This window comes from Salvelinus fontinalis, chromosome 37, assembly GCF_029448725.1.
Source record: "Salvelinus fontinalis isolate EN_2023a chromosome 37, ASM2944872v1, whole genome shotgun sequence".
Taxonomy (NCBI): Eukaryota; Metazoa; Chordata; class Actinopteri; order Salmoniformes; family Salmonidae; genus Salvelinus; species Salvelinus fontinalis.
Window position 1 is genome coordinate 32,754,831 of NC_074701.1, and position 12,587 is coordinate 32,767,417.

General features: G+C 42.2%; 1 protein-coding gene across 25 annotated transcripts in view; it reads left to right on the forward strand.

Annotated features, from left to right (window-relative positions):
* Positions 1–12,587, forward strand: part of LOC129836540 (calcium-activated potassium channel subunit alpha-1-like) — a 361,164-nt gene that overhangs the window by 235,015 nt on the left and 113,562 nt on the right. For 21 of the 25 annotated variants that reach the window (XM_055902881.1, XM_055902888.1, XM_055902872.1 and 18 more), the window contains exons 7-11: positions 486–561; positions 1,989–2,159; positions 4,037–4,128; positions 11,693–11,803; positions 12,028–12,133. In XM_055902881.1, coding sequence (XP_055758856.1) covers positions 486–561; positions 1,989–2,159; positions 4,037–4,128; positions 11,693–11,803; positions 12,028–12,133 — 556 coding nt within the window. Of the gene's footprint in view, positions 1–485; positions 562–1,988; positions 2,160–4,036; positions 4,129–4,221; positions 4,314–11,692; positions 11,804–12,027; positions 12,134–12,587 lie in introns of all 25 variants that reach the window. The other 4 variants (XM_055902871.1, XM_055902883.1, XM_055902893.1 and 1 more) reach the window with 1 other exon arrangement.

Consider the following 12,587-nt stretch of genomic DNA (forward strand, 5'->3'; position numbering starts at 1 on the left):
GCTGTTGAATCTATGTAGGAAAAACAACACAAGATGATGGGTGGAGTGCTGGCATGACATAATGTGCCTTAGCAGTTCAATAGAGTAATCCCTTTCAGCTTAATTCATTTTTATGTTTGTTTGGGTGCATTTTTGTTTTTGACCTGATCCCACCCCCTAGAGACCCACAGTCCCATTAATTTCCTGGCGTAGAGAAAGAGAACAGAATAGCAAGTCTTTTAAAAAAAGAATTTATTATAATGCTTAACGACATTTTCTTTTGTATGTTACTGTCATACAGTGCCAGACATAAAGACAGAACTTGACGTAATGGTAAAATAATGACAGGAGCAGAGAGGACATGTACAGTACTGTACTTTACAACCTAAACCAGGTGTTTTCTAGCCTTACGTAGATGAACCTCTCCCATTACATTATTCTCTCTCTGTCACCCTTACCTGGTCTGGATCTCTTTGAGAGATTTTTATGGTTCTTATTCTACCCAGCAATTCCATCAAGCTGGTGAACCTGTGTTCCATCTTCATAAGCACATGGCTAACAGCTGCCGGATTCATACATTTGGTAAGTGGCTGGGCGGGGGGGCTGGGCTACAGGGGGAGTAAGGGAGGTGAGAACTCCTAACGCTTGGTCCGAAAACAACCTCTAGCCCCTCCCTTCCCCCTGGATGTGTGGCAGATCTGGAGTGCTGAAGGGTCCCAGACCAACCCCTACCCCCTACCCCCTGGGCACTCCTGTAAGTTCGAAACTATCAGTTAGGTATGTAAGCAATACGGAACTAATTGTATACAGTTGTGTGCACTAAAAAGTTAGTTTTTTTTTTTTAAACCCTGCACTGCTCTACATGTGTTTTTATGACAAACTATCGCTGGGATACCCTAGAGCACCGTGTTCCACACCCATTGGGGCAATAGTTCTGCCAGTTACAAAATACAACACTTTCAGTGCCCGCAACTATATGGTAATTCCCAGCCTATCTGAAGGCAAGGTGAAGCAGCAATTTACCATATTGCTTAAACCTATACGATCTTCTCAGATCCACAGCAGGGCCTATTGGGTAGGGGGCGGGGCTTGATTTGAGAATCAGCATGTTAGTTAAAAAGGCTAGGTGGGCGCTGTCTTCGTGTAGCCCCCACCCACCCAGTTCAGATGTGCTGCCACCCGAGTGGAGGGGGCTAGGGATTGCCTTCGGACCGGCCATTAGAGGGTGTTTCCATGTGATGATGAAGAGTTAGGGGCGCTTTAATCAATCATTAGAACTACAGATCAATGTCTGTCCTTTATATCAGTAGAACTACAGATCAATGTCTGTCCTTTTTATCAGTAAAACTACAGATCAATGTCTGTCCTTTTTATCAGTAAAAATACAGATCTTTTAATCAAATCTGACCTTTTTTCACTTTTTCTGTTATTTCTTACAAATAGCTGGCTCAAGCTGTCAGTACACTTATATCAATAGCTCAACCAACAGTTCAGTAACACACCAACCAATACAGCATTAGAACATGCAGGTGGATACTGCTAACCTCCTGACACTAGATGGCAGCATTAGATCAATATTAAGGTTCCAGAAATCCTGCTTATCAGATTAGAATGAAAGCACATCAGTTCACCAGGGCCAGATTCAATCAAACTTGTATTGAGAAGGTCGTATGCAGGGCCTTTGTTTGCAAACTGCTGCCCTAAGTGTCAGAACCATGTCGTGTTCATTTCAGTCATTCCGAACTGGAGGCACTAACCAGTGGAGGAGGTACTCGGTAGTGTTACAGCATCCTCAACCATGCAGGAAATGTATTAATCCGCGGGAAGGCATGTTTGTTGGCTATTGTGTATACTTTGCAATGCTGGTTTGATTGACTCTTAAGACCATGTTGGTGGTAGAATGAACCTTTAGAACCTGCTTCAGAGGTTGTGATCAAAATCCTTCCAACGTTTTTGCTTCTGACTGACATTCTACCCTATTCAAATCTCCTTCCCGCTCCCGTTTCTAGGTGGAAAACTCAGGGGATCCTTGGGAAAACTTCCAAAATTCCCAGTCACTTTCCTATTGGGAATGTGTCTACTTGCTCATGGTCACTATGTCAACAGTGGGCTACGGGGATGTCTATGCAAAAACCACCCTGGGACGCCTGTTCATGGTCTTCTTCATCCTCGGGGGTTTGGTAAAACAACATTTTTCTCTCCCTTCCTCCCCCTTGCACCCCTCCCCCCACCCTCAACCTGCCTGTCTCCATCTTCACACCATATAACTGTTAAACCAGACAGCAAAATCAGTAAACGATACTTTAGACTTCAATGTCTTACTCAACATTATTACCTGTAAAGTATTTTGAAATGTAGCTTAATGATAGTTTAGCAATGTTTACATAGAACTCTTAAGCTTACATATTTAGATATGTACAGTGTACCTCCCTGCTTACACTACTATCAATGTTATTTGTCTGTATCTGGGTACTGTAGTTTCTCCCCTTGTCCCCCTTCCTATAGCATGTGGGTTGTATTGGTCTGAAGAGTAGTTATAAGATAATGTAATACACCTGCGGCCTGATAATGTTGTTGTTGCCGTTCTTCTTAAAGCAGTCTGCGGTCTCAGGACTACTCCCTTCCTCTCGTGTCCCTCCCCACTATTCCAACAAACACAGTGGCAGGAAGACCAGGCCTAGGTCAGCCTGAGTGTTACCATAGCGACTGCAGCTCTTTTCCCCCCCTGACATTTAACCACAGTCAGACCAGCACCCCCTAGAGGAAAAGGGGCTCACTGCAGCTAAACCGATGTCCGTTAGTTTGGACTATTAGCCTATAACGCCATCCATCTCATATGATCAGGTAGATGATGACCCCCCCCCCCCCCCCAGCTGTTTGAGAGTGTGCCATGTGGTCGTCGTAGAGATGTAATAAAATAAAGGAAGTGTGTTACTATGTCTAAAGGCCATTCAGGGTTAGCAGCAGCAGGTCTGCTTCTATACAGTTAGCAAACAGCTCAACAATTAATGGATAGCTAAACGGTTAGCAAACAGCTCAACAGTTAGTGGATAGCTCAACTGTTAGCAAACAGCTCAACAGTTAGTGGATATCTATACAGTTAGCGAACTGCTCAAAGGTTTGAATAGATATACAGTTAGCAAACAGCTCAAAGGTTTGAATAGATATACAGTTAGCAAACGGCTCAAAGGTTTGAATAGATATACAGTTAGCGAACGGCTCAAAGGTTTGAATAGATATACAGTTAGCGAACGGATCAACGGTTTGTGAATAGCTAAATAGTAAGCAAACCGCTCGACGTTTTGCAAATAGCTAAACAGTTGGATACTGGGTAGCTAAATGGCTAGCAAAGCGCTTAACCGCTAAACAGTCATCAAAAAGAACTAAACAGTGCTAGCATGATATTGACATTGACATAGGCAGGAAAAGAGAAGTACTGTACTTCAGGACAGCAGGCTGCAACACTTTGCCAAATGCATCCAGCTCATTCCCACTGCCCTCCAAATGAGTCTTAATGTGTTTTGCAGCTGTGGACCATCAGGCCGGCCTGCTCAAATCAACCTGCCACATCATTGGTGTTTGTTGGACAAAACATGGCACATAGGTTTTTTTCCCCCCTCTTCTCTTTGCCACTTCCAGATATTTTGGATGCTATTTCAGATCGACCGTTTTTGGTCGGCTGTGGCGCTATTTACACTTTCTTCTTTTTTCTTCCCAAAACCCATGACCCTTAAAAACTGGGGTTTTCTTAATAAAAATATTTTCTTTTGATTTTACCCCAAATTATTTTTTTTAAACATTGATTGGGCAACACATCTCTTAGTTTGTTCTCTTCTTTAAAGTGTCAATGCTGAGGGAGAACTACAAGAGAAACTTCTGGACACTAACATCCCCCCAGTTTTTCAGCATTTGCACATTTATTTGATATCTTAAGAAGTATTGTCTCCACCCAGAAATCTGTTTGGATTTAAGCGCCCGCTAGACGGCTCCCCCTCCACCCCCTCTATGGCCTAGTGTCTTCTTTAGTCTCTTCTTGTGTCTCCTATCTTCTCCTTAGGCCATGTTTGCCAGCTACGTCCCTGAAATCATAGAGTTAATAGGAAACCGCAAGAAATATGGTGGTTCCTATAGTGCGGTTAATGGGAGAAAGTAAGTATTTTCCGGAAGGTTCTGCTGTCTTTCCTTGTACGCGGTAGAACCCTTTCTGCATGCCCTTTTCTTTTTTCTGTTTCATGCATGTAGGCCATGTTTGCTCGCTACGTGCCAGAAATTGCTGCTCTCATCCTTAATCGGAAGAAATACGGAGGGAGTTATAACTCAACACGAGGCAGAAAGTAAGTCCAAATCCAGACAAGGTGTGTTTGTGTGACTCGAGTGCGCCCCCCTCAGGTTTAGAATGGTATGGGGGGTTGATTCACCAAATTTCCATTACTGTAGTCACACTGCGTGACTGGAGACCTTGGCCATAAGGACACATGTCCATGTCACTTTACTCTCTATTTTTCTCTCAATTTTCTCTCTTTCTCTCCCTGTCTCACTCTCTCCTGTCTCTCTTATCTAATCTCTCTCTCCCTGTCTCTCTTATCTAATCTCTTTCTCCCTGTCTCTCTTATCTAATCTCTCTCTCTCTCTGCCTCTCTCTCTCTCTGTCTGTCCCTCACTCAGTGCTCACCTGAAGTCCATCCTTGTGCTTTTGTTTTGTATTTTTGACTTTGAAACATCCTATGTGCTGCATCTTAATTCATTTAAACTAGAGCTTTCATGACTACATTGTAGACATATGGTATTAATATGTGTTGTCCTACTTCTTCATTCTGAAACCGTCCAATGACATTCCTCCAATTGTGCTCTCACTATAAGGACGAATCAGGATCATGATGATACATCATTGTAAAATAACTAGTCATGAAACCCCTACTATATGCTGTAAAAAAGTACACGTTTCTGCTTCACAAGAAAATAGAAAAAAATATAATCCTCAACTGCATTATTATTGGTGGTCTTTTAGAAGCATCATCAATCTCAATGACATTATAGGATATTCTTTTAGAAGCATCATCAATCTCAATGACATTACAGGATATTCTTTTCTTGCTTTCATTTTGCTTGAGTTACTCTGCATGAGACATGCTTTTTATTTGTATTTATTTGCATAGTTTATCTGCATGATCTCTGTGACCTGAGCTCCCCTCCGTTGGCTTTTTCACGTTTCATGGTTCCCATGGCAAACTGTACAAAAAGCTAAACTTCCTGTCTTGTCACCGCCAGCCGCATCACCTCTGCTCGACATGACTCTGGCCCTGATCTTCAGTCAGCTCCTACACCCTGAATGCTGGATGCCTCGCTCTCATTGGAGGCTCGCGATTGCTCTTGGCTTGCTTTGCCCGCTTGGTTTTTTGGTGTCCTGTCGTTTGGTTTGTGTGGCCGTAGTTGTGCTGTCCAGAGGTTGTGGTGTTTTTGTGTGTGTGGACGTGGACGTGGATGTTCAGAACACAGTGTGGTGTGTGTGTGTACAGTGTGTGTATCGTGGCTGAATCCCTGGTTCTGTAGCTCAATCTTCACTGGCTCAACAGCTCATCACAGCACATGGACTAACTAGCCTCATAGTTAGACACAGACTAACCTCACTGCTCCTCAGAGTTTAGCTCAGCAGGATAGAGAGACTTCCTGCAACTCTTTCTCTCTTTATCTCTCTCTTTCTCTATTTCACCTTCATTATATTTTCTATCTTACAATTTTCCCTTCTGTCTTTCTTTTTCTCCCTCTTTCTCTTCGTTCTCCCCCTTCATCTCTCTCTCTCTCTCTCTCTCTCACCCACCCCCTTCCTCCCTCTCTGCATGGTCACGCAGGGCTGTCAGTGACCCATACATACTGACATTCCACAGTAGAGAGAGAGAGCTATTAGAAACCAGTCTTTGTTTGAAGCTGTTTCCACGTCAGTGAGACACGATTGATGATATGTTATGTTTGTCTGGCGCCCTGCGTCTCCATTCACTGACGGGGTAATGAGAGAAGGGTTTGTCAAAACTGCCGACTCCCCCTCGTTCCACCTCTCCCTCACTCCCCTCTTCACACACACTCCCTCTTTCCCCCTTCCACCATTTCTTGTCCACTCTCTCTCTGTCCCTCTCTTTTTCCTCTCTCCTCTATTTTTCTCTCTCTTTCTCCCCCTCCGCTTCTCCTTCTCTCTGGCTTTAATGATCATGCATACATGTGATAGTAATCAGGCCCTCACTTCAGCCAGCCAATCACAGAGGCATCAGGACCTGTATGTTATTATGTTAAATACTGTATGCATGTGTTCATATTGTATATGTATACTATAGATCATGACACATATACAAACACATTTGTCATAATGTTTTCCTCTCGAGAAGAGTACACTTTTTGAGGAAGGAAAAAGCTAAAGCTGCACTCACGGCCTTGTGGTTCTAATTAGGGCTCTATGATTTTCATAACGGCTCTGTGGTTTCCGTTAGTCCCTACTGAAACAGAGGGGCTGGTGTGGAAACTGGCCTCAACCCTGGCTGAACCCTCCAGTACTCTGAATGTGTTCTATGATGGCCTGTGAGGGCTAGCAGCCTGCGATGTGGAGACCTGAAGACTCTCATCCCTGTCACACATATTATATAATATGTACAGCAGGCTCCCTCTAGTGTGCATTAGAAATGTAATGCACATGTATTAACATATATAAATAGCCCAATTAATGTGACACTGAAAATGTCGTTACCTTCATGAATAACATTACAGTATGCAGTATATACGCGCTCCAGTATTCAGGTTAGATAGCATCAAAATATATCTTGTTTCTGTTGGAAAATTGTGTTTTTTTATGCTACACCACGTTCCTTAGTTGGAACAAAATAGGCCACTGTTGAGTGGAAAACTCCAAACATATGGTGTTTTGTTGCCTTTCCTTCTGCGTCTTACAGTATCAGCCTAAGGATCAGAGTGATAGCAATGGTGTGACCTCTGCTGGTGTTTGAGCTGTCTTTGCTGTGGTGAAGTATTTCATGTGTTCCTGATGATATGGTTTGTTATGTTGATATCCTGCATGGTGTGTTATGGACGTTCTCAGACTTCCCTTGTGCATTTTGGTGTGATGCTGTGCACCTTTTATTGTGGCGCTTGGTATTTGTGTGTAATATTTTCTCATTTATGTTCTTGTGCCACCATGATTGTACCCCCAACTTTAGTTTTTTGAGTGTGATGTTTCATTGAGGAGTCCAGGGTTGAATACGCTTAAAGGAAGTTATATTTTTTCCGTCAGGTAGCCTTGCGTTTAGAGCGTTGGGCCAGTAACCGAAAGGTTGCTGGTTTGAATAACAGAGCTGTCAAGGGGAAAAATCTGTCTGTGTCCTTGAGCAAGACACTTAACCCTAATTTGCTCGTTGGGCAATTACTTCTATTGCTGACCCTGTAAAACAACACATTTCACTTCACCTATCTGGTGTATGACAATAAAAAAAAACATCAAATTGTTGAATCATGTATCCTTACCACTCCTTTAAATATGTAGCCAAATACCTTCCTTGGTTTGGATACTGTGGTGTGGTCTCGAATGCTAGCCCTGGCACACCAATAGGGGTAATCATCAGTGGTCTGTCCGTCCTTTAATGAAGTCAACTGAATCATTTATACTCCCAGCAATTGTTCCGCTTAAAAAAATCTGTCAAGCTCCACTGATAACTAATATATTCATGGAGAAGAAATGTCTGAGATGAGCTGTGTGTGTGCCCACGCCTATGTGTGTGGGTGCTCTCTTAATGTAAAGGCAAAAAAAGGCCAGACACTACTGCTGCACAAATCCCATTTATTCAGCCTCTGAAGATGACTTCTGGACATTGGGAGTAGGAAAACATGACTGATGTTTTTGTTTCTCTGAATGAAACGCATCATCTTCTGCAGGCTCCTCACTAAGACCTCTGCTCATCATCTGATATCACCAGAGAGCTTGCAGCCTCATTCCATCACTGGATAGCCAGGCCAGGGCCCACCATGCAATCATCACTGCTCTTTTAAATGCTTAAAGGGATGATGGGCAGATCTGTAAAGATCATTATATTATGCTCAATGGCTACCATGCCGTGTGTTTTCATCATGTTATTTCCACCAGATTGTCTACTCTCTGACCTTTGTCCACCTCAGTCTGCTCCTTAATGTGCTTCAATGGCACTTGGTCACAATCATCTGGACTGGACTTCATCACCAACTGATACAGACTTATTTACCATTCATATTCACACTCCTGAGAATTCACTCATACTCTGTTACAGTTGAGTCCTCCATATACAACAGGAGTTAATGTATGATCTAATGGTCTCCTCTTCTCCCAGTATGAGAACATGGGCTTGGATCAGAGTGTGGTAGAACCAGGAGTTGGAACTGGTTGGAACAGAACCAAAATGTATTGAGGAACAGAATCAGAACCAAGAACAAAAGTGATCTATACTGTTCCGGAACAGAACCATTATTTTAAAATGAATGTTATTATACGTTCCGGGGCATGCAAAGCTCTCACTATATCACTCAAAAATGTGTTCCAGTGTCTGCCTGCCAGCTGAAAATCTTTGTGAGTGTGTGTTCATGTGTAGGCTACCTGGCCCTCCCGATTCGAAGCATTGGCTTCTGTAGTCTACTGACATTAGAAGCGGGATTCAGAAACGAAGGAGAGAGATTTTTAATTAGAGAAGAACGGGTTTTCTTTTTCAATGCTAGTTAAGGATACTATAGTAATCACATTTCACATTGGATTTATGAACTACAAAAAGGTAAGATGTGTTTTTATTTCAAATCTGGTGCCGATCTGCACACACAAGCTTGTTATCTAGCTAGCTCTGTTCCAACATTAAGCCAACTCCCGGAAGTTCAAAGTTCCTTCATAGAAGCCTCTCATCTGTAGGTAGAATTATGTGGTCTGTAATTCAGATAATACTCTTCAAGCCAAGCGTCCTATTCCAACCTCTATCGCTCTCACCCCACCCACAAAATTTCAGTTGCAACTCAGGTCCAATGCATGTAAACAGCTACAGCTTGCCCGCTCCAGCAAGCTGCTCTATCCGCACCGATTGGTGAAGTAATAAAAATTAAATTAAATAAAAAGATTTTAGAGTTTTAAAAAGGAACAGAAAGGAACAATATAAACCGTTACTGTTTTTGTGTTCAAACCGGTTCAGAACTGTATTTTAATGTTTGGAACTGTGGAACTGAACAAAAAAAAGAATGGTTCCAATCTCTGGTTAGAACAGATTGAGTTAGGTTTTGTAAAGTGAACAGACCAAACTACAGCTCTTCAGTGAGTCAGACTGTCTGTGTATTTGGTTACTAACTGCTCCACATCTCTTTAGCTAGCGTATAGAGCCATAGCCATTACACAGATTGTCTTACAGGTCTTTGTAGGGCAATTAGGGTAGCTCACCCGTCTCTGTGTCCAATGTAATCCCCTGGATGACTAGAGGCTGGAGTCAACGAGAGTATGTTTGGGTTTCTCTTTATTTGCGGTTTGCCTTCGAATGCTGGCTTGATGACGTTGAGTTAGTTTTGCCTACAAGTACATATGAGACCGTTGGTGAAGATGAATGGTTAAAACTGTCTTTAACCATCCGGATTAGTTTAATTATGTAGTGTTTCAACCTAGTACTTTAGCTGGGTCGTTCCACGAAAAGAGGGCCTTTTTGTTCCTTTGATATTTTTAGTTTAAATTGGGCACCAATATAGAATTTTAAAAGCCTTTTCTATTCAGTGAAGTGCCCTTTAATATAGACCACGTTGAGAATTCAAGAAATCAGATTTGTAATATGAATAAAGACTTGCTAAAGTGCCAAAATTCTGCATTTTGACATGTCCCCGTGTGCACCCTCTGTCACTTTCAGGACGATTTTTGCCCGCTTCACCCCAACATTTATCAAAGTTTTCACCATCATTGTAAAGCCATAGTTATTTTGTTGATATGACAGTCATTTCTGAATATTATAATTTATTTAATGTGATTTCATTTTAAGGAAAAAGTAGCTGTCCCTCAAGGTCAACCCTGTTAAGTGAACCGAACTCTTGTTTTAATACAGTGAAACTATTCATTTTTAAATATATATTTTTTTTAAGAAATATTGAACATGTAATTAACAAATCATAGTGTAAAAGCACTTGAGCTGGTTCTACTCTGTTTGGCCATTTTCTGGTGTTTTGTGGTGGAAAACGACCCTGTTACCCATAGATAGACAGGCTAGACGTGTTAAAACATATATATTGTGAAACCTGCATTCAATTGCCCCTCCCTGTTTCACACAACAAGCTTCCATTCCCCTTGTCACACAGGGATTTATGGTTGATTTAAGATGACATTTTCAACCCTGTTACGGTCAACCCAGTTACTTTATTTGGCACTTAACAGGCACTTACTATAGTCATTTTCTATTACCTATTGAGATGGGATAACACATGTTTTATTAAGTTGAACATGTGCTCTTAATGACAGAATGTAAAAATTTGGTGAAATCAAAAGTTTTAATTCACCAAGTTACACATCTCAAAAGGCACAAAATTGGTGGAACGACTCCACTCTGAAGGCTTTGGGAAACCCACCCCTGGGCAGCTTGCAATTATCTCTGCTTTGAGCTGTACAACAGAAATAAAATCATATTTTGAGTCACCTGAACAGGCTTGATAGAGGCTCCCGAGTGGCACAGCGGTCTAAAGTACTGTATCTCAGTGCTAGAGGCGTCACTACAGACACCCTGGTTAGAATCCAGGCTGTATCACAACTGAGTCCCATAGGGCGGCGCACAATTGGCCCAGCATCGTCTGGGTTTGGCCGATGTAGGCTGTCATTGTAAAGAAGAATTTGCTCTTAACTGACTTGCCTAGTTAAATAAAGGTTAAATAAAATAATATATATGATACAGAGAATAAGAGCAGCATCTCTTTCCCAACTGACTCAAATCTACTCCAGTATGAGTGCAGCTTCTCTGAGTGTTACTGTGAAACCCTCTCTATCTGAGATCTTCTCTCTGGAGTGAATCATCACCGTCTGACACAGTAGCCCAGAGTGGAACCATGGGACTAACAAGGTCACGACCCCAGCAATCTCCTATCTGTCCGAATCTATCCTCCTCCTGAATTCAGCAGTGCTCTCTGTCTAACAAAGAACTCAAGTCCACTGAAGCACAGTATCCTGCCAGCCACACGTCAACAAGTCCTGTTTAGAGGTCCTGTCAGCCCCAGACCAAGAAATCACTTCAGAAGGCTTTTAGTGATGCCGTGTATAAACACGTGTGCGTATTGATGTACATGTCTTTGTCAACATGTATTCTGCTCTCAGAGGGTTGGTTTGGCACAAGGGGACGGTTTCCTTATTGAGGACTGATGACAATTAAAAGCAGAAAGTGTACTGTGTGATTATATTTGAGGTCACTTTAAAGTGGTTAAAAGCTCAGGGTTTTCATTTCACATGCCATGTCAGATTTACCCCCCCCTAAAAAATAAAATAAATAAATACTGTGTTCACTTTTGTGGGGATTGCAATTACTGAAGAAGAAAAAAACACTAAAAGTCATGGCTAGTTTTCAAAAGACATTTGTCTGACACAAAATAGTTTTTATTGGGAATTAGAGTTGTGAGTGCTTTGAATGATGTTTGATCTTTTCGAGGCGTGCCAGTGTTGGTTGTGATTTATGTTGCCTCGCTCAAATTGATTTCTCCCCCCCTTCTCCAGGCACATTGTGGTTTGTGGTCATATTACGCTCGAAAGTGTCTCCAACTTCCTCAAAGACTTCCTACACAAGGACAGGGATGATGTCAATGTAGAAATTGTTTTTCTCCATAAGTAAGTGAATGTTTTCACTACCTCACTTTGAACCATTACACAGCATAATTAAACACAAAATAATGTCAACATAAAGCATAGGAAATTGTTCTTTCTCTCATGAGTAAACTTCAAATCGCAACTTGTATTTGTGTCCTAACTCTGCCTCCCCTCGCTCTCTTTCATCTCTCTCTCTCCCCTCTCTCTCTGTTTGTCCCCCCCCCCCCCCCCGTGTGTTCCTGTAGTATTTCCCCTAATCTTGAGCTGGAAGCCTTGTTCAAACGGCACTTTACCCAGGTAGAGTTCTACCAGGGATCTGTTCTCAACCCTCACGATCTGGCCAGAGTGAAGGTACTGTACTAGCATGTACTGCTGTTGTGCATCATATTCCACTATTAAGTAGTTACAGGGTGAAAGGCTGTGCATGAAAAACACAACAAGAAAAAAGGCCAATACTCCTCATACCACCGTGTAAGAGTGACAACGTTTCCATCCAAATTGGATCTTTGCTTTGACCTGAGGAAGGTCAATCTGGGGTTGAAACGTTGTGATATTTGACCTGAGGAAAGTCAATCTGGGGTTGAAACGTTGTGATATTTGACCTGAGGAAGGTCAATCTGGGGTTGAAACGCTGTGATATTTGACTTGAGGAAGGTCAATCTGGGGTTGAAACGTTGTGATATTTGACCTGAGGAAGGTCAATCTGGGGTTGAAACGTTGTGATATTTGACCTGAGGAAGATCAATACGGGGTTGAAACGTTGTGATGTTTGAAGGTGAAAGGGTTTCTGGTGTGTATTCTCTAT